General features: G+C 38.9%; 2 protein-coding genes across 6 annotated transcripts in view; one reads left to right on the top strand and one right to left on the bottom strand.

Annotated features, from left to right (window-relative positions):
- EML6 (EMAP like 6) overlaps positions 1-3411 on the top strand; it is a 276659-nt gene extending 273248 nt beyond the window's left edge. Inside the window, exon 42 of one of the 2 annotated variants that reach the window (XM_043918006.1) lies at positions 1448-3411. In XM_043918006.1, coding sequence (XP_043773941.1) covers positions 1448-1472 — 25 coding nt within the window. In that variant the 3' untranslated portion in view covers positions 1473-3411. The remainder of the gene's footprint in view (positions 1-1447) is intronic. The other variant, XM_043918005.1, reaches the window with a different exon arrangement.
- Positions 3412-3562: 151 nt separating this feature from the next.
- The window catches only part of RTN4 (reticulon 4), a 69643-nt gene continuing 55326 nt past the window's right edge, over positions 3563-17879 (bottom strand). For all 4 annotated transcript variants that reach the window (XM_043918007.1, XM_043918009.1, XM_043918008.1 and 1 more), the window contains 5 exons: positions 16316-16454; positions 5868-5937; positions 5220-5266; positions 4956-5014; positions 3563-4543 (listed from right to left, as the gene is read on the bottom strand). In XM_043918007.1, the coding sequence (XP_043773942.1) occupies positions 4501-4543; positions 4956-5014; positions 5220-5266; positions 5868-5937; positions 16316-16454 (358 nt within the window). In that variant the 3' untranslated portion in view covers positions 3563-4500. The remainder of the gene's footprint in view (positions 4544-4955; positions 5015-5219; positions 5267-5867; positions 5938-16315; positions 16455-17879) is intronic.

The following is a 17879-nucleotide window of genomic DNA, read 5'->3' as shown; positions in this document are numbered from 1 at the left end:
CTGTGATGGGCCTCTGTCCCCACTAGGCTGGCCTGGGGTTGGAGAGAAGCCAAGGGCAGATCAGAGCTACCCTGAGCTTTGCTGGTTGGAGGGGCAGGTGCTGAGAGACCCCACCTCCACGTGGCGATTTCAGTAGGAGCTGCTGGACAGCCCGCAGCACCCACTGCATATAATCAGGAGCTGAGTGACCTTGATCCATGGGCCTTATAACTCAGAACTTCAGTTCATCACTAGAGTTCTTAACATGGATGATTAATCCACAACTCTGGATTTACAAATAGTAATATTGGGCCTCAGTCACGCAGAACACGTTACCTGATTTTACACGTGAAATCAGACAAGGGGTAAAGCCATTAGGACCCGTGCTAGTTAGAAGCTGGAGAACCTCAGCCAGCTGTGTGGACTCCTGAACTGGGTCTGCCCCTAACCTTCACCACTGCTCAGTGAGAAACAGGCCCCATGCTCTGGGAGGCATGAGGTCTTCCAAAGTTTTGGAAGAACCCCCTAGCAGCCTACTCCAGAGATGCTATCAGAACCTCCAAGGAGCTCTCTTGTGTCCCTCCACCAAGGGCCTTTCTTATTTGGAGTGTGGGGGACCAGCACGATGTCATCCGAAGTCATTCAGCTTCTCCACATCTCATGTAGATGAAGAGCTTTACAGAAACATGAATACTGGTTTCTGTTCAGTTGAGGACTGGGCTCAAAGGGGCATCAAGAAGAAACACATGCATTTTTAGTAGTCTGAGTAAGGTTGTGAAAAAGGTACCTGTAGAGAATTTTAACCCACTTTCTACCCAAAAGCACCGTGTAGAAAATGGCCCCAAAGGATGCTTTCTACTGGCCCCCCGGGAAACATCCATCTCCAGGGCGCTGTGTCAACCGCCGCAGGCACTTAGAGCTGTTGAGAAAGGGCTGACAGCAGCTCCCGGGGTGGGGAGCGGGGGGAGGACCCCCAACCAAAGCAGCACCAACCCAACCGTGAACAAGCAGCTGCAGGAGACAGATGCTAACCCGGAGATCTGAGGGGGCTGTCGGTCACTATAAAGGGCTTGGATGGCAACTTCCCAACACAGGACCCCTCGGCCTGGCAGCCATGGGCTCCTGTCACCCCTGGCCCTGTGCTGAACACTAGAAAGAGCTCTCCTGCTTGAGTGGAGCTGATAAAAGCTCTTCAGTGGTAACAAGAGAGAAGTGTGAAGTCAAGCTGCCAGCAGTCCAGTTCAGAAGGGACATGCTGAAAGAGCCAGACCAAACAGATAACATAGACCTTAAAAAGAAATAACCAATAGACCTTTAATTGGTAGCAAGATCCCTGGTTTGTCTTTTAAAATTGAAATAAAAATGTTCAGCCTGAGCTTGACTCTGGAGCTCTTGGCAAGAATGACTTTTGTCGCTTGACAAAAGTTATGATGTCCAGCCCTGCAAAATGTTTGGTCTGTCTTTTCAGTGTATTTGTGTGGCGATGCCTGTAAATGCCAGAATCTGCTTTCCTGCTGCCGCCACGGCTGGCAACCACAGAGGCCGTGATGAGGTACCTCCTGGCTGCCAGCTGCTGGGAAAGGTCTACACCGCAACAAGCTACATGAGCTCCAAGTGCTGGTGAGATGTGACTGCTTCCATCACCTGGAGCTTCCAAAACTGGGATGTCAAGAAGGAAGGTCAGTGCTGACGTGTTAAGACTGCTTGCCTCTCTTCCTGAGACTACAAACTACACGTACTCACTACACTGACAAAGAAATCCTATCTGATAATGTAGCCCACTGACAAAATTTAAAGCCTCAGTTACCCTAACCAATATGTAGCTTTTAATTTGCATCAAAACTTTTACAAAAGATGTTTTGCTATTATGTTTCTATATACTTTAAAAATGTTCATTTTTACAAATAAGGAAGTTGAACAGGACAGCTTAAGTTAGTTTCACTGAAATACTAGAAATACTGATAGCCTCTGTTCTCCACATTTAGCTTTCGAAACCAAATGAGCCATGTATAAACAAGTTGAGAAACTTAATTTTTTTAATGTTTCATTTGCAGAGTTTTATATCCATTAAGTGCCTTTGAAAGCTTCCAGTTGTGTGGGCTGCTAATCTCACCTCCCACAAATTATCTCCTTTCTACATATGGTGCTAAAACTTCAAAACTGAGGAGGGCTACAGGATCCTAGCAGATTCCTGGTCACCCATGCCATGTGTTTAGGTCAAGGCTTCCCAAAGGAAAGACACTAGTTATGTGCTTGGGAAACAGTGGCTATTTGAAGTTGAGCAGCAAAGAAACTTAAGTTCAGGTGTTGGAAGATGGGTGGGTAGAGTAGGTTTCATTATACTGAGTGCCAAACCCACAACATCCAAAACATTTCAAATAAAACAAACCTCTACTACAAAATAGAAGGGAAAACAAAAAAGCGCAAGTAGGTCCAGGAAGATGAGCTGATTTATCCTACTGAACCTAAAATGGTAACAGAGGAGGTGCCCGGAGGCTGCGCTGGGAGGGCCACTCCCAGAGTGGGGTGGACTTGACTCCAGTGATGTGCTTCAGGTGAACCATACAGGTCAGGTCTGGATTCAAAAAATCTCTGCAGAACAAATTCCTAAGCCCAAAGCAGTATTTGATAACTCAAGATTATAGAACAAAATAATCTAGCTCAGAGTTGGCTGGATGACAGAATGTGACTTGGCCAACAAAATCAGAAGCACCCTGGACCACCTCCCATCATACCTGACACTTGCTAACCACTGACAAAAGAGGGGCTGATGATGGCATGTACTGGGAAGGCAGGTTGGTGACAGACTGGGACTCTGAGCACATAGATTATACCAATTAGACCTTCTAGTCTGAACTAAAATTCTGGATCTTGAGTTACTGGCTATTTTCAATTGTCAGTTTAGAGGAATGGTGAAACGAAGCATTTTCAATTAAATAGATTAACATTTACCACAGAAGTGCTTCAACATTCTAAATGGATTAGATCACTCATTAAGCTATTTTTATACGCCAATTTATTAATGCCTTACATTAACCCACTGATAGGTTGTTGGGCCCACAGTTAGAGTCCCCATGCAGCCCTAATTCTGTTTTCTGTATCCATGTGACTGGTGATGCTGAGTGATAACCATGTCTGCCTATATTGTACACTGACCTTTCATACTGATTGAATCTTGCATTGAAATAACTATGTGAAGAACAAATTCATCAATGATGATATATGTACACACTGTATTTAAAGAGCAATAGTGTCTGTGTCAAGAAAAGTTCTTAAATCTGATTTGTAAACATTTATATGGTTTGATTTTATGTATGTTCATAAATCCTGCACTGTATTCCATATGTTAAAATATTGGTGCATGAATTTATTTTCAATTAAAGTATAAAAACACATAATTTAAAAACATTTTGGTATCTGTCAAATAGATTTATGTAGATGTGTTCTTGTTTTCAAAGTAAACATGGCTACACTGAGCTTAAAGCCTTTCTGGAAGTCACACACTGGTGGAGGCAAAGTCTACCCTTTGTGTCTGATACCTTCATTCTACAGCAGGTTCATGAAACCAAAATACGAAACAGCGTTTAAGTCTATAAGCTTTATTGATACTTTGCTTTTACAGTTCACAATGCATTCCACAGATTTAGTTCAGTACAGCTTAAACCACAATTGTATAAATCGTCATTTATAATTTCTTACATAACAATGTTTGATATTTGCAAACATTTTTGGAAGCATTAGATTCAGTCCAGAGTCTGTGATAAAATTAACTACAGTAAGTCTGTGCAATGAAGTTTATGTTGAGTTCTGTTTGCATGGCATCGGTTCATGTTGAAAACAGATGGTAGTGCACCTAGAAATATGTTTTTTTCCTAGCTTATGTGCTTTGGAACTACACACGTAAAACCAATGACAGAAGTATCAAGCACTGTGGGGCAGCTGGAAAGGAAAAGGTCTAAGCTTTGTGAAACACTATATATAGATATATATATAATCTATATTTACTTATATTGGCAATTAATACAACAGTAAATTTCACAATACACCTAGAACATACCAGAAAAGGCAAGCTTTTTCACTCCTGCTTTGGTGGTATGATCTCGTCTAAACATTTCAGAAAATCTGCATCAATCTACACAGACCATACACAGTGCACAAACTGTGAAAAGGGTTATTTTTTTCAGCTCCACTTTCTTTGCAATTCCCCAAATACAGCAAGACTACCTGCGACAAAGTGTAATATACAGCTTTCTCAGATCTTTTTTTATTCACCAGTGCCTCATACAGGAAAAACAAATATGATTACAATTTAAATCCATACATAGCAGCTTACAATACTTAAGATGATGAACACAGGGCAGTCAAGACAGGTCATTTTTCCTCAGACACTGCGTTGCTAAAAATAAAGATCTGTGAAACTGCACTGCAATGTCAAGGCTGTGTTCTTCCCTGACCCTCCCCAATGGAATCAAATGAATATCCCCTTTAAAGATAAACTCCTATTAACTATTTCAGGCTTTCTCATTCAGCTTTACGCTTCAATCCAGGGATTTTTGCTTGGATTCTACAAATGAGAAGGAGGGGCAAAAGGTCAGTGTAGATACTGTGAATTTACAATATTCTGTTTTCTGCTTCTTTTTTTTTCTTTTTTCTGTTTTCTGCTTCTTAAAAATGTCTATCCTTCAAGACTTACATGTACATTGCTCAGCTTATACAAGAAATAAAATCTTAAGGCTGTCAAACTACAAGCTATAATTTTGCCACCCTGACCTCACAAATTAGACTCAAAGCCTTAGATACATGTAAATTGACACAGAATCAATGATCCAAATGTTAGAAAAAAAGTCTTTTGGCAACTCACACTTTAGGTCTGACTAAAACTGACTACTATGTCTTGACATGAAAATACTGCACTGTTGTCAAAGTCCAGTATACCTAGCCTTGGTGTAAAAAAAGTGCAGATTTTAAATACTTACTTAGCCATAGCATCTTTAACATTCTTATTTGCAAGTCCTAGATAATGATCTATTTGCGCCTGAAAGAGATAAAGAGTTTATTAGAAAATTGCCATTGCTAAAAAATCTTAGAACTGTGTTCCAACATATTAAAGGCTTAATTTAATTAATTTAATTAAACTGCCACAGTTCTCGTTTTTATAAGGTTTTGGAAACTGGCACCAACATTTCTAAGTTCCACATAAGAGAATGAGCTTTGTATTCTGCAATCTGCAGTTAAATTACCTGATGCCGTTCATAAATAACAGGAACACTGAAGAGTGAAATCAGAGCTGAAAAAGGAAATACACAAGCTTTAAAGTAGATTGCAGTGTTTGTTCCCTAAATCATACAAAAGTCATCAAACTGGCAGCACTCTTAAGATAGCCAGGAATGTTCCTACTACGGGGAGACACAGCTGCTGGGGGGCAGAGCAATGAGTTAACCAAGGGAGCCAGAAGCCACTCCTGGCTTCACATTACAGACTTTATAAAATATAGGCATCCCTAGTTAGTTAGACATATGACTGCAAATCAAATAAGGCCACTCTTGATCTGGTTTATCACTGCTGGAGTAGCCTTCAGGAAGTAAAGTGGCATTTCCATAAATAGTGTAAGTATTAGCAATTTATTTAAGAAGATCACAACCTCTAATGTATATCCCTGTATTTTTCCTACAATATAAGAATATTTTCCATTAAAATATCTTGAAGTTCGTTGCACACCATTTTTTTTTTTTTTGGCTGTACTGTGCAGTATGCAGGATCTTGGTTCCCACACCAGGGATCAGACCCATGGCCTCTGCAGTGGAAATGTGGGAGTCCTAGCCACTTGTCCTCCAGGAAGTCCCCCATCTTTTAAAAAATTTTTCATTCTATTGGTTCTGTAGACTTACCCAAAATTAGTAGAGTCAGACCATTGAACAAGGCACCAACATAGGTAAATACCCACATCAACACTGCAAACTGTAAGAAAATAATAGCCAATTAAAGACAAAATTCAAGTAAAGTTTTAAAATTAAACCTTCAAATAAATACATCCCATGTAAATGCCAAACTACTATAGGCATACTCCTTGGAGATTTGGTAAAAACAATATGGATATTTCACTAAGCTGCCAGGCTCGATTCAGGAATTTCAGAATCTAATTAAAACAGTTAATAGATATGATTCATTTTCCTCTGGAGTACATTACCAAATAGTTGATGTCGTTTCCTCTAAAATCAGAAAGTATAACAAAGGTCACCACCTTACCCCTCCAGCTCTACTATAAGTATTCAACTTCTAAAATGGGAAGACTGGAAAGCTATCATAAGAATTAACTACTGAAAATGATTTTAAAGTACCAACAAGTGATTCAAGATTTATATGAGCTGAATGAATCAGACATATATCTGACTAAGCAATAATGGTGCAAGGAGACTATGTCTCAAATACCCAAAATATCAGCTCTAGCATTTTATTAAGGATCAGAAGCACTTTCTCTCCAGTAATAAATGTTTTAATAGCCAATGAGGACTCCTCAAACTTTTAAACCTAATTATAAAATTCACCATTATTATTATTTTAGCCAGAGAAGGAAATGGCAACCCACTCCAGTATTCTTGCCTGGAGAATCCCAGGGACAGAGGAGCCTGGTGGGCTCCCGTCTATGGGGTCGCACAGAGTCGGACACGACTGACGCGACTTAGCAGCAGCAGCAGCAGCATTCTTTTAGCCACTGCCTTCTTTATTTAGCAAACACTAACCCAGTTCTTACTACTGATGTATTAGTACCACACACAGTTTTAAGTGCTTCACAAATACAAACTCATTTATTCCTCCTAACAATTTTATGAGGTAGGCACTGCTATCAGCAGATGAAGACACTAAGGAAAAAAATGAAGACACTAAGGAAAAAACAAAGGTTTAGGAACTTGCCAGAGTTGAGGTTATACTGTTATTAAATACAGCAGTTTGGGAAAAGCCTTGTTTCTATAAAGTGCTTTCATTTTGAGAAGTCCTTTATTTCCTCACCATACTTTACTCATGAATGGTTGAATAAGAGGATTTCAAAGTTTTCTTCCAGTTCTTGGTGACACCATATAGTAAAAACTCAATGACATGTTCAAGCAGTTCTTGAAGACTTACAAACACCAAGTCAGTCTAGATTTTATTAAACATTCAGCAGAAGCAGTTTCTCTGTTTCCTATTAAAAGCCTTCATATGTCTGGCAATCTCTCTGCCCTGTTTAGTAGGTCACAAACATCCCACCATGATGCCACCACCTACAATTATTTAGGTTTCTAAGAGCAAAGTATAAATGAAAAGGAGAGAGGAGTGAGCACCTCCATCATCTAAAGAAGGGATCAGCAAACTTTCTGTAAATAAAGACAGAAAACAAACATTTTTGGTTTTATGGGCCACAAAGGATCTCTGTCACATATTCCTTGAATATTATCCTTTAAAACCATAAAAAGTATAATCAGCTCCCAGGCTGTACAAAAACAGGTCACAAGCCAGACCGAACAGTAGCTTCCTAACCCTTATCTAAAGCATATCTTTGTCCATGTAGCATTCATTCAGCAAAATCTGACTGAATGCCTACTATGAGCTGGGTGTGTGTGTGCGTGCTAAGTCGCTTCAGTCGTGTCCGACTCTTTGCGACCTTATGGACTGTAGCCTGCCAGGTGGGTTGCCGTGAGCTGGGTACTGAGCAGTAATTAAAGTGTTGACTCTAGGAAGTTTATTTACTGCAGGTTAGGGAGAATCTTGGTATTCCTGCACCAACTGTCAGTTCTACAAAGAACAACACTTTGGTTACCCCTATAACTGAATTTAATGTTCAAGTGAGCAAATATCAAGCATTCTTAACAGCTGCCAACTGCAAATCAAAAATTAAATGCTGTCTTGGTCTTTGCAACTTCTATGGAACCTCTGGTAGAAAGGTTTGAAGCATGACTCCAGTTAGCAAGCCCTTTCCCTCTCACATAGTTTTACAGACTCCTATTGCAAAAGCTAAATATAACTTCTGCACTTGAGCAAGTTTACCATAGAGCAACAGAGTTATTTTCATCCATCACCATCCACCGAGTCAAAAAGAGAAGGGTCGATCTTCTACATTTTAGAAGAAACTGCTTTAGCAATAGACACCCTTACCATGATAAAATTCAGAAACTAACACACAAGCTAAAAATAAGTCCTAATTTGGTCATAAAGTCACTGACAAGGTTGCACTCTAAATCCATAAAGAAAGAGAAGCCCAAGTCTTCACACCAAGGTGAGGTAGGGGGTTCAGATGTCACTAGATCTGCCTCTTGCAGGACACTTTCTAAAAGCCAGACGATCCAGGTGCAGAGAGAAGTGGAGGGAGGCTTCAGACCTTTGTGGGGGAAGGCTGGTGACACAAATGCATGAGGGAGTCTCGGTGAGGACCAAGGCAGACATGTGCCTTTTACCTCTTAAGAGCGCCTGCAATCCAGCTCCACAAGTCAACGTTCCAGGCCAATGCCGCCATGTTTCCCCATTTTAGAAGAGAAACCCGGAAATTCACATTTTTATGTGCTATCACAGAATTTGCAAATGTTGCAGCTAAGTCTGGAGAAAATTGAACACTTCAGGGCCCAAAACAAAAATACTGGGTAAGGGTTTCCAGAGAGGACTCCATCAGAAAAGAAAGGAGTTAAGAGCTAACATCAAGCAATTGCACAATTATTGAAACTTATTATGTAATAACAGCAACTAACAAATTTCTCAGTTAACTTCATCATAACCCCAAAAGTTAAATACTGTTGTTATCCCCATAAAAGAAAAAACCAAGATACAGAAAGATGAGAGCAAGTTGCCAAACCAGAGGTGACAGTAATTGCAGGTTCATCTGACTCCAGAATCTCTGCTCTGCTATACAGTAAAGCCATTTACAGAGTGCACGTGTGCTAAGTCACTTTAGTCATGTCTGACTCTGTGTGACTCTATGGACCATAGCCCGCCAGGCTCCTCTGTCCATGGGATTCTCCAGGCAATACTGGAGTGGGTTGCCATGCCCTCCTCCATTTATTAATGGTCATGAATGTGCATGCTGTTATAAAGAAGCAGGGAAAAGTCCAATGAACACTTTAAACCTACAAATTCTATGCTATTCCATGGCAAACACTTGGCAACACTGCAGCCAATGCATACTAACTGAGGAAGCCAAAGGCTCATGTCTCTTTAGGCAGTAATGAGACAGGAGGAAAGCGGGGCAAAGCACAGTGAAGGTCTAGTAATACTTACTGGAAGAGGGCAAAGGCCATATCTTATCTTTTGTCTGGGGGTATAGGGAATTCAATTCAAGTGTGTATCACATGTATACCTCACTGAAAAGCTCTGTAGATTTTATTTGATGATGTCTCTGTGGGGTGGGGAGGCATTTTTAAGGAAAATAGGGGGAGGGTACATGACAATTTCAGAAATTACTTTGGCAATTCTTTCATTTTCAAACTTTTTCTGCAGTTTTAAACACTGGAAATCATTTGACTTCTGCTATCTTCAGCCTCATTCATTACTAATCACATTTTCACAAACTCATTTCCTGTCTAAATTTTCTGTGAGCCAAAGGAACCAGAAAGGAAACTGTCAAAATGTGTATGTTAATAAATGCCTAAGAGCCTGAGGGCTATATTTAATGTTCTTTTAGGTCAGCTATTTCTGGAATTCAGGCCTTTTTTCTCACTTTCAGATTTCAGACGGATTTCTGGAACATTATGGTTACCTGATGTTCAAATATAGCTAGACATTTTATGACAGTTTTAACAAATATTTTACCCGAAAGTCATAGATCTACTTTCATAAAGAATCCAGTATTTATCACGCAAAGTCACGTGACAGAAAAATAAGAACCTCTGCCTAAAACACCTGGTCTTAATATCTGGTAAGAACAGAAACGATATGGACCTAACAGAAGCAGAAGGTATTAAGAAGAGGTGGCAAGAATACACAAAACTATACAAAAAAGATCTTAATGAGCCAGATAACCACGATGGTGTGATCACTCACCTAGAGCCAGACATCCTGGAGTGTGAAGTCAAGTGGGCCTTAGGAAGCATCTTTACAAACAAAGCTAGTGGAGGTGATGGAATTCCAGCTGAGCTAGTTCAAATCCTAAAAGATGATGTTGTGAAAGTGCTGCACTCAAAATGCCAGCAAATTTGGAAAACTCAGCAGTGGCCACAGGACTGGAAAAGGTCTGTTTTCATTCCAATCCCAAAGAAAGGCAACACCAAAGAATGTTCAACGCACAATTGCACTCGTCTCACATGCTAGCAAAGTAATGCTCAATATTCTCCAAGCGAGGCCTCAACAGTACGTGAACTGAGACTTTCCAGATGTTCAAGTTGGATTCAGAAAGGGCAGAGGAACCAGAGATCAAACTGCCAACATCCACTGGCTCACAGAAAAAGCAAGAGGATTACAGAAAAACATCTGCTTCACTGACTACGTTAAAGCCTTTGTCTGTGTGGATCACAACAAAATGTGGAAATTTTTTGAGAAGATGGGAATACCAGACCACCTTACTTGCCTCCTGAGAAATCTGTATGCAGGTCAAGAAGCAACAGTTAGAACTGGACATGGAACAACAGACTTACTTCAAATTGGGAAAGGAGTATGTCAAGACTGTACATTGTCACTCTGTTTATTTAACTTATATGCAGAGTACATCATGAGAAATGCCAGGCTGGATGAAGCACAAGTGGAAATCAAGATTACTGACAGAAATATCAGTAACCTCAGATATGCAGATGACACCACCCTTATGGTAGAAAGCAAAGAGGAACTAAAGAGCCTCTTGATGAAAGTGAAAGAGGGGAGTGAAAAAGCTGGCTTAAAACTCAACATTCAAATAACTAAGATCATGGCATCTGACCCCATCACTTCATGGCAGAAAACATGGGAAACAATGGAAACAGTGAAAGACTTTATTTTCTTGGGCTCCAACATCACTGCAGATGGTGAATGCAGCCATGAAATTAAAAGACGCTTGCTCCTTGGAAGAAAAGTTATGACCAATCTAGAGAGAATATTAAAAAGCAGAGACGTTCTTTGCAGACAAAGGTACATCTAGTCAAAGCTATGGCTTTTCCAGTAGTTGTATGGATGCGAGAGTTGAACTATAAAGAAAACTGAGTGCCAAAGAATTGATGCTTTTGAACTGTGGTGTTGGAGAAGACTCTTGAGAGTCCCTTAGACAGCAAGGAAATCAAACCAATCAACCCTAAAGGAAATCAGTCCTGAATATTCATTGGAAGGACTGATGCTGAAGCTGAAGCTCCAATACTTTAGCCACCTGATGATGCGAAGACCTGACTCATTTGAAAAGACCCTGATGCTGGGAAAGACTGAAGGCAGGAGAAGAGGAGGACAGGATGAGATGGTTGGATGACATCACTGACTCAATGGACATGAGTCTGAGCAAGCTCCGGGAGCTGGTGATGGACAGGGAGGCCTGGCGTGCCCAGTCTATGGGGTCACAAAGAGTTGGACACAACTGAGCAACTGAACTGAATTCAAAGTACTAGACTTTTTCTTGGGATCTGAAGTTTCAAAAGGCAGAACCCCCTAGTAAAGCTGAGCCCAGTGGAGACCTTCATATGCTTTTCTAATTAAGAGGGTGGGAAGAAAACTATAGCCCAGGGTTACAGCTTAAAACCACAACCTTTAAAACCAGTGACTCTCCAAGCAGTGTCCTTAGAAAAATTAAATTTAAAAACTTAAATCATTTCAGGGAATGGGACTCCCACCTCTTCCCCTTCCCAAGTATCATTCAATTGCACAGCTTCCAGTGACTGCAATGTGCAGCCAAGACTGACAACCATTGTTTTAAAAGAAAAGCCCCCATCTAAAGACCCCTTACATAGAAGGTCAGTCACAGAATGGAATTAAACCTTAACCAGGTGGTTTAAATTTGTTCAACCATCTTATACTACAGTTCTGGTAGTAATGGGTGTTATTTAAACAAGGTTGACAAGTATCACTAGGTTAAATAAAGTTATCCAGCCTCTTCTGGACTTCTTAGAAACTAGTAAGGTAATACACACTGGGCTCTCCAAGAAAAGGACACAGACACAGCTTCACAGCTCACTTTCACTAGAGAACCGTCCTCCTTTACCTCCTTTTCCATTAATTCTCTTCCCCTTACCTTATATCTGGCACTCAATGTAACAAACCCACTTTACAACAAATCCTGAGGATTGATCAAAACATCTGCCTGTGGTAAAATTTTATACTGTTTGAAATAAATCCTACTGAATGGAATTAGAAATATTTTGTCAGTGATTTTGCCCATAATATTTGACTAGAATTAGTCTTCTGGCAAATGAACTGTTTCTCAATCTATGGACACCTGGAATCTTTTCTGAGATTTAGAAGCCTGCAGTTAACTGCAAGGGAACAAAACAAATGCAGCAATTACAGCTGACCTCTGAACACAGGAGTCTGAACTACACGGGTCCACTTGTCAGCACAGGTTTTTCAGTAGTAAATACTACAGGATCCTCAGCTGTTGGAACCTGTGAATACGGGACCAGGGGTACCGGAGGAACCACAGACACAGAGGGGCCTTGGATGAGGAGGAACTGGGGCCGTGGAGAGCCAGCTATGAACTGCACAGACCGTCAACTGTGTGTGTGCGGGGGGTGTCGCTGCTCCTGATCCCCACACTGGTGAAGGGCCAGCTGCACACAAGAATTTAAAAGGAGAAATCTGCAGGGTGTGTCTTATTTATATTCATCCAAGTCAACCACCAAACGGGAGGTGTAGGCCAGGCACACTGATAACCACCATCTGATGTCAAATCTTTTCCAACAGGCTTGATGAACCTTGGGGTTTGGTTATTTTTGGTTATTTCTTCAGAATAACATAGAATAGCCAGGCCCTCTCACACACTTCCAAAAATATGATAGTAAGAAAGGAGGAGAAAAATTTCACATGCTAAGAATAATGACTCTCAATTTTGTAATTTCTGAGGAAGGTTTCAAATAGAAGTAGAGGTAATTATGACCCAGAATCTAGAAATGTAGATTATATAAATTTGAGGGCATGAAACACTTACAAAGATAGTGACTTACAGAGAAACCTCTTTCAAATTTTAAAAAGCTACTATTTTAAATAAGCCACAGAGCTTGATACAATGTCTATTTTCTAAATGAAAAAAAAAAAACTATAAGTGAGACGACTACCTCCTGTACTTTCTTAAAATTAATGTGATGTCCATTTTCCTAGCTATGAATGATATAAAAGTACTCCCAATCAAAAGTTGGTTCTTATAAATTTTTTAAAAACTCTTATTTAACAAGATAAATTCATTTGGAAACTGCAGAGACTGGGGCTATTTATTAGCAAACTTTCCAAATTTAAAATCTGAATAAAAGGAAATCCAATCAATTTAACAGAGCAGGTTTATTTTTCCTTTACATTGAAGAAGAGAAAGAAAATAAAAGAGATATGAAAAAATATTTTTGCTTGCTTTAGGGAGGAAGAACATGATTCTCCCACTAACTGCTGTGGCTAAAAGGCAAAGGGTAAACTAGTCAGAAGGAAAAGAATCTTTTAAAAACTGCTCTCTATATGAATAAAAACTATGGGGGTAAGTGGCAAACACTCAAGAACTCCCTCTAGAAAAGGAATACTATTAAGTCATTTTAAAGAGAGACGAAAGTGTTGTTTTCCTCCGCTTTTCTCAGTAAGACATACTAAGCAAGTATCCTGTGTTTCTATAGTTCCCTTATTCAGTGAACACAAGTGGAATCTATACTAACCATACACAATGATGTAAGAAAAGGTTTAACTGAAGTACCCCATGTACAGCAGAACCACAAAGTTGATCAAGGAAGACCCTCCATGTATGTTATCAGAGGGCTTTGTATTGCAAGAATAAGACAGACACCCTGCCTTATTCCTTGCCTCAACAGATTTGGAGACCTCAATGCAAGGATCATTCAGAGTGTTAATACAAATGTTATTTGGAGCCCTGAATGTATTTGCCTCAGCAGAAGTCACCAAGCAGCTTTCCTTGAGCTCTGGGCTTGCCAAAAAACACTACTTTGGAAAACCATTCAAAAAAGTTTTCTCCTTCCTAATCCTTAAGGAGAAGCGGTAGTAAACTAGGCTTCTAATTCAACTGCCTTTTTTCCCCCCAATATTAAGAAACAGTATTTTTAAAAGAAAATTTCATAAAATTTAAGCGTTCCAAATGCTACTTCCTGTTACCTTCAAATTAGCAAAATGACTGAAGGCAGAATTTACCAAGTTCAGATTCTTTCATTTATGTTAGCTTCCTCATTAAAAAAAAACCCCAAAAAACCCAAGGTAATTTTCTTTTTTTTCCATTTATTTTTATTAGTTGGAGGCTAATTACTTTACAACATTGCAGTGGGTTTTGTCATACATTGACATGAATCAGCCATGCCCAAGGTAATTTTCAAAGGAAATTTTTAAAATGAGATTTAACAGCAAAAAGAAATTATCTCATAAAAGTATTTATTAATAAAATTTCCTTTTACTCTACTTTCAAATATCTGTGGAAACCAGATTTTAAAGGTTTTTTAAAGTATTTAATCAGTCCTCCTATAATATTTTCTCACTTCCCTAGCCTTTGCAAGTATTTCCACACCTACATAACTGTCTACACAGAGAACTATGTATAGATGACAATAAACTGAAAGAATAAGATTTCAACTGATTAAAGACAAGGGGAAACTTAAAGCTCTAATTTGTAAGAACTAGAAAACAATGAATGAGTCATTCCCAGATCAATTTGTTTTGTTTTAAACAGATTTCTTCAAGAATGCCTCTTCTCTCAAGAAAAATGTCAGACATGCATAACTGCCTTCACTGTTACACAGTGCAAACATGAGGACTTTGAGTTTATATCTGTTGCAGTTTTTATTAATAAGTATAAAAAAAAAAAACGACTCCTCAATCCAGCTTCATGATGCCTTTGTTCAAAGCCCTCCGCTCCCCCCCAACAATTTCTGACTGCCAAATTCAGAGATGGCCCTACGCTATTTGAACCTCTGTGTTACTATTTAGTGTTTCCTCTCAATCAACTCCTACCCACAAAACCCTTCATTTTAAACTACACTAGTGCATTCCCCTCAATAATTTTTCAAACATGTTCTACCCCCAGCAGTCAAGCTATTCACTGCAAATACCACTTCAATGAATAGAAACTGGTTTCTTCCAGGACCCATGAGTACAAGGTTGTATTTGATTTGCTCCCAAATATTATTTGTTTCCTCTTGATACTAATCAAACATCCCAATGATATAACCATGATCTCTTTATTTACAGACTGACATCAGATTATTTTAAAGCACTACTACAGAATGGGTCACTAAATGCAAGCACTCTACACAAAAGAGATAATAAATAATAAAAGGAAACTCAATTTTCTACCATTAATGTTATTAGTAACTGAGGTTCCAAGTCTTAATACTGAGAGAAGCACACAGCTGAAAATAATGTCCATTACTGGCTTATTAAGACTAAGATATATGTTAAAAGCATTTTGAGCATTTAAACCTATTCTGACCACCAAAGAAATTGTTTTGCCAAATCTAAAGGCCCAATCGTCCTATTGCTATGACATCCTTGGTTTGCACAACAAATTGCAAACTTGTACATATCTCTTAGAAAAGACAAATTATGGTAATTACTACCATAGTACATTTCTACCCAGGCTTAGATATGAAACAAGTCTGTCTTAAATCACAGGCAGTAATACACAAAACACAGACAGTAGGTTCTACACAAAAGAAAAGTACTGTAGTCCCAGTTCTTGGGGTTCACATTATGTGACCAATTTAGTGCTCATTTAGAATCAGTCTGAACTCTGGCAAGCTTACTTACAAGGTGAGATTAACAGCTGCTATGTAGCAAGATCCAAAAACTAAATTCCAAAGATTACCAACTGATGATTAGTTGAAGTGTTTCAGATTATTAACACTTTTCAAGAAAACATTCAAAGAATGTGTAGGGATATGAAATAGCTTATATGTATATATGTGCCAGACTCTAAAACAAAGTCAAACCAGATGAAATAATATTTGGCATTAAATCTACTAGATAATCTTTATTCTTACAGACAAAATTCTCACTTTTAATCTTTATGATTTCCAAAACTTAGAATTTATAAAATTTTCCTTTAAAAAGGAATTGCCTTTCCTCCATCTTAAATCTTTTATTTGATTCTGAATTTTAGAACAGAAGTTTACAGTTAATGATTTCATTACATCTTTATCATTTACTTTAATTTAGAAAACAGTTTTATTCTCTTAACTCTGATGTTAAATTCTGGGTATGTCAAAAAATGGAAAGCAAATAAACTTACCTTCAGAGAATCAACTAAATCATCAACTAAGAAGAGGCGTCTGAGTTCTTTTATTGTGCAGTTCACATGACCAAGAGCAGAATTACTGTACTTCTGAACCAACTCCTCAGATATAGCAACTTCAGATTCCAAATATGCCCTAGAAAAGAAGACACACCTTAACTGTCACTGACTGGAATGATTTTTTGTGAATGTCAATCAATTGGCAAATAGATATCCATAAAGGAGCACATTAATAAAATATTTTACTATAGAAGCATACTCCTTCCAAATTAATAAGCACAATGTAAAAACTCACCAAGCATGGGGTGTTTGATTGATAAGGCAAGTATAGCAAATAAGCATATGCTTTGAAGTCAGACAGATTCTGAGCTTCAATGTTAAGCTCTGCCACTAACCTGGCTGTGTAACTTTAGAAGTTATTTAGTCATCCCTTTAACTCAATTTCCTCATTTATACAACAGAGATTATCTTGAGATTTCAATGCATAAAGTGCTTATTAATACAATCAAGGACAAAGAAGCACTCAATTAATGGTAGTTATTATTGTGGATTTGGTTTTTTCAGGTGGACAAAATGTTATCAACTTTTCCTAACAAAGATCCTATTCATTTCCAAATAACTACACTCTCTTCGCCTAATCTTTAGGGGAAAGAAAGTAAAAGTGAAGTTGATCAGTTGGGTTTGACTCTTTGCGACCCCATGGACTGTAGCCTACCAGGTTCTTCCGTCCATGGGATTTCCAGGCAAAAATACTGGAATGAAAACACGAATAAATCAAGCCCCAGACTGTTCATTCAGGTGCTCCAATCTATAGTGAAATAGCTGGAATTTAAGAAGACAACTATAATGGGGAAAAATAGTCAAGTCAGCAGGAATTGTTTCATTATTGTTTCAAACATCTTGGAGCAATCAGAAGTGCTATTCTCTATTATCTGTTGGAAGCAGCTCCGTATCCAGTCCCTCTCAAAAACTCCCCATGTCTGTGGACACTAGTTACACTGGAAATTACCGTCCTCTCTAGTAATTCCTTGTCTCTAGTTTTACTCCTGCAATATGTCCAAATATATTTCCTTGTTTTTATTCACTATACCATCACTATAATTTAAGTGGATTTATTTGGATTCCTTTTTTTTTTGAGCTATACTAGATAGTGCTATTTAGGCTGAACTCAGGTAGGAATCAGAAGACCTGATACCACCTAGGTATTTAACCTTGCAAAAGGCATGTAACTTCTCTGGGTCATGGTTCCACCTCTACAAAATTAGAGAAATTCAGACTTCCTGAATCCATTCAAACTCAAACATTCTATGATTCTGACTTTCCAACCCTGAATGCTTCCAATCTTCTTTCTCACTACTATGCTGTAGTTCAAAATTGAGCTATTCATCAAACGTTCTTCACCTTAATGGGAGGCTGTGTTTCTCATGCTCTTTTCCCCGTCCACGGTGCTCTCCCCTCACCTCTGGTGACGGCACACCCAAGTCGTCAGCATCACCTCATATCCCACCCATACATGAAGGCCTCTCCCCCATCCTACTATGTAACTCAAATAATGCTTTCT

This window comes from Cervus elaphus, chromosome 11 (assembly GCF_910594005.1).
Source record: "Cervus elaphus chromosome 11, mCerEla1.1, whole genome shotgun sequence".
NCBI classification, from domain to species: domain Eukaryota; kingdom Metazoa; phylum Chordata; class Mammalia; order Artiodactyla; family Cervidae; genus Cervus; species Cervus elaphus.
This window is presented reverse-complemented; position numbering and strand designations above follow the sequence as displayed.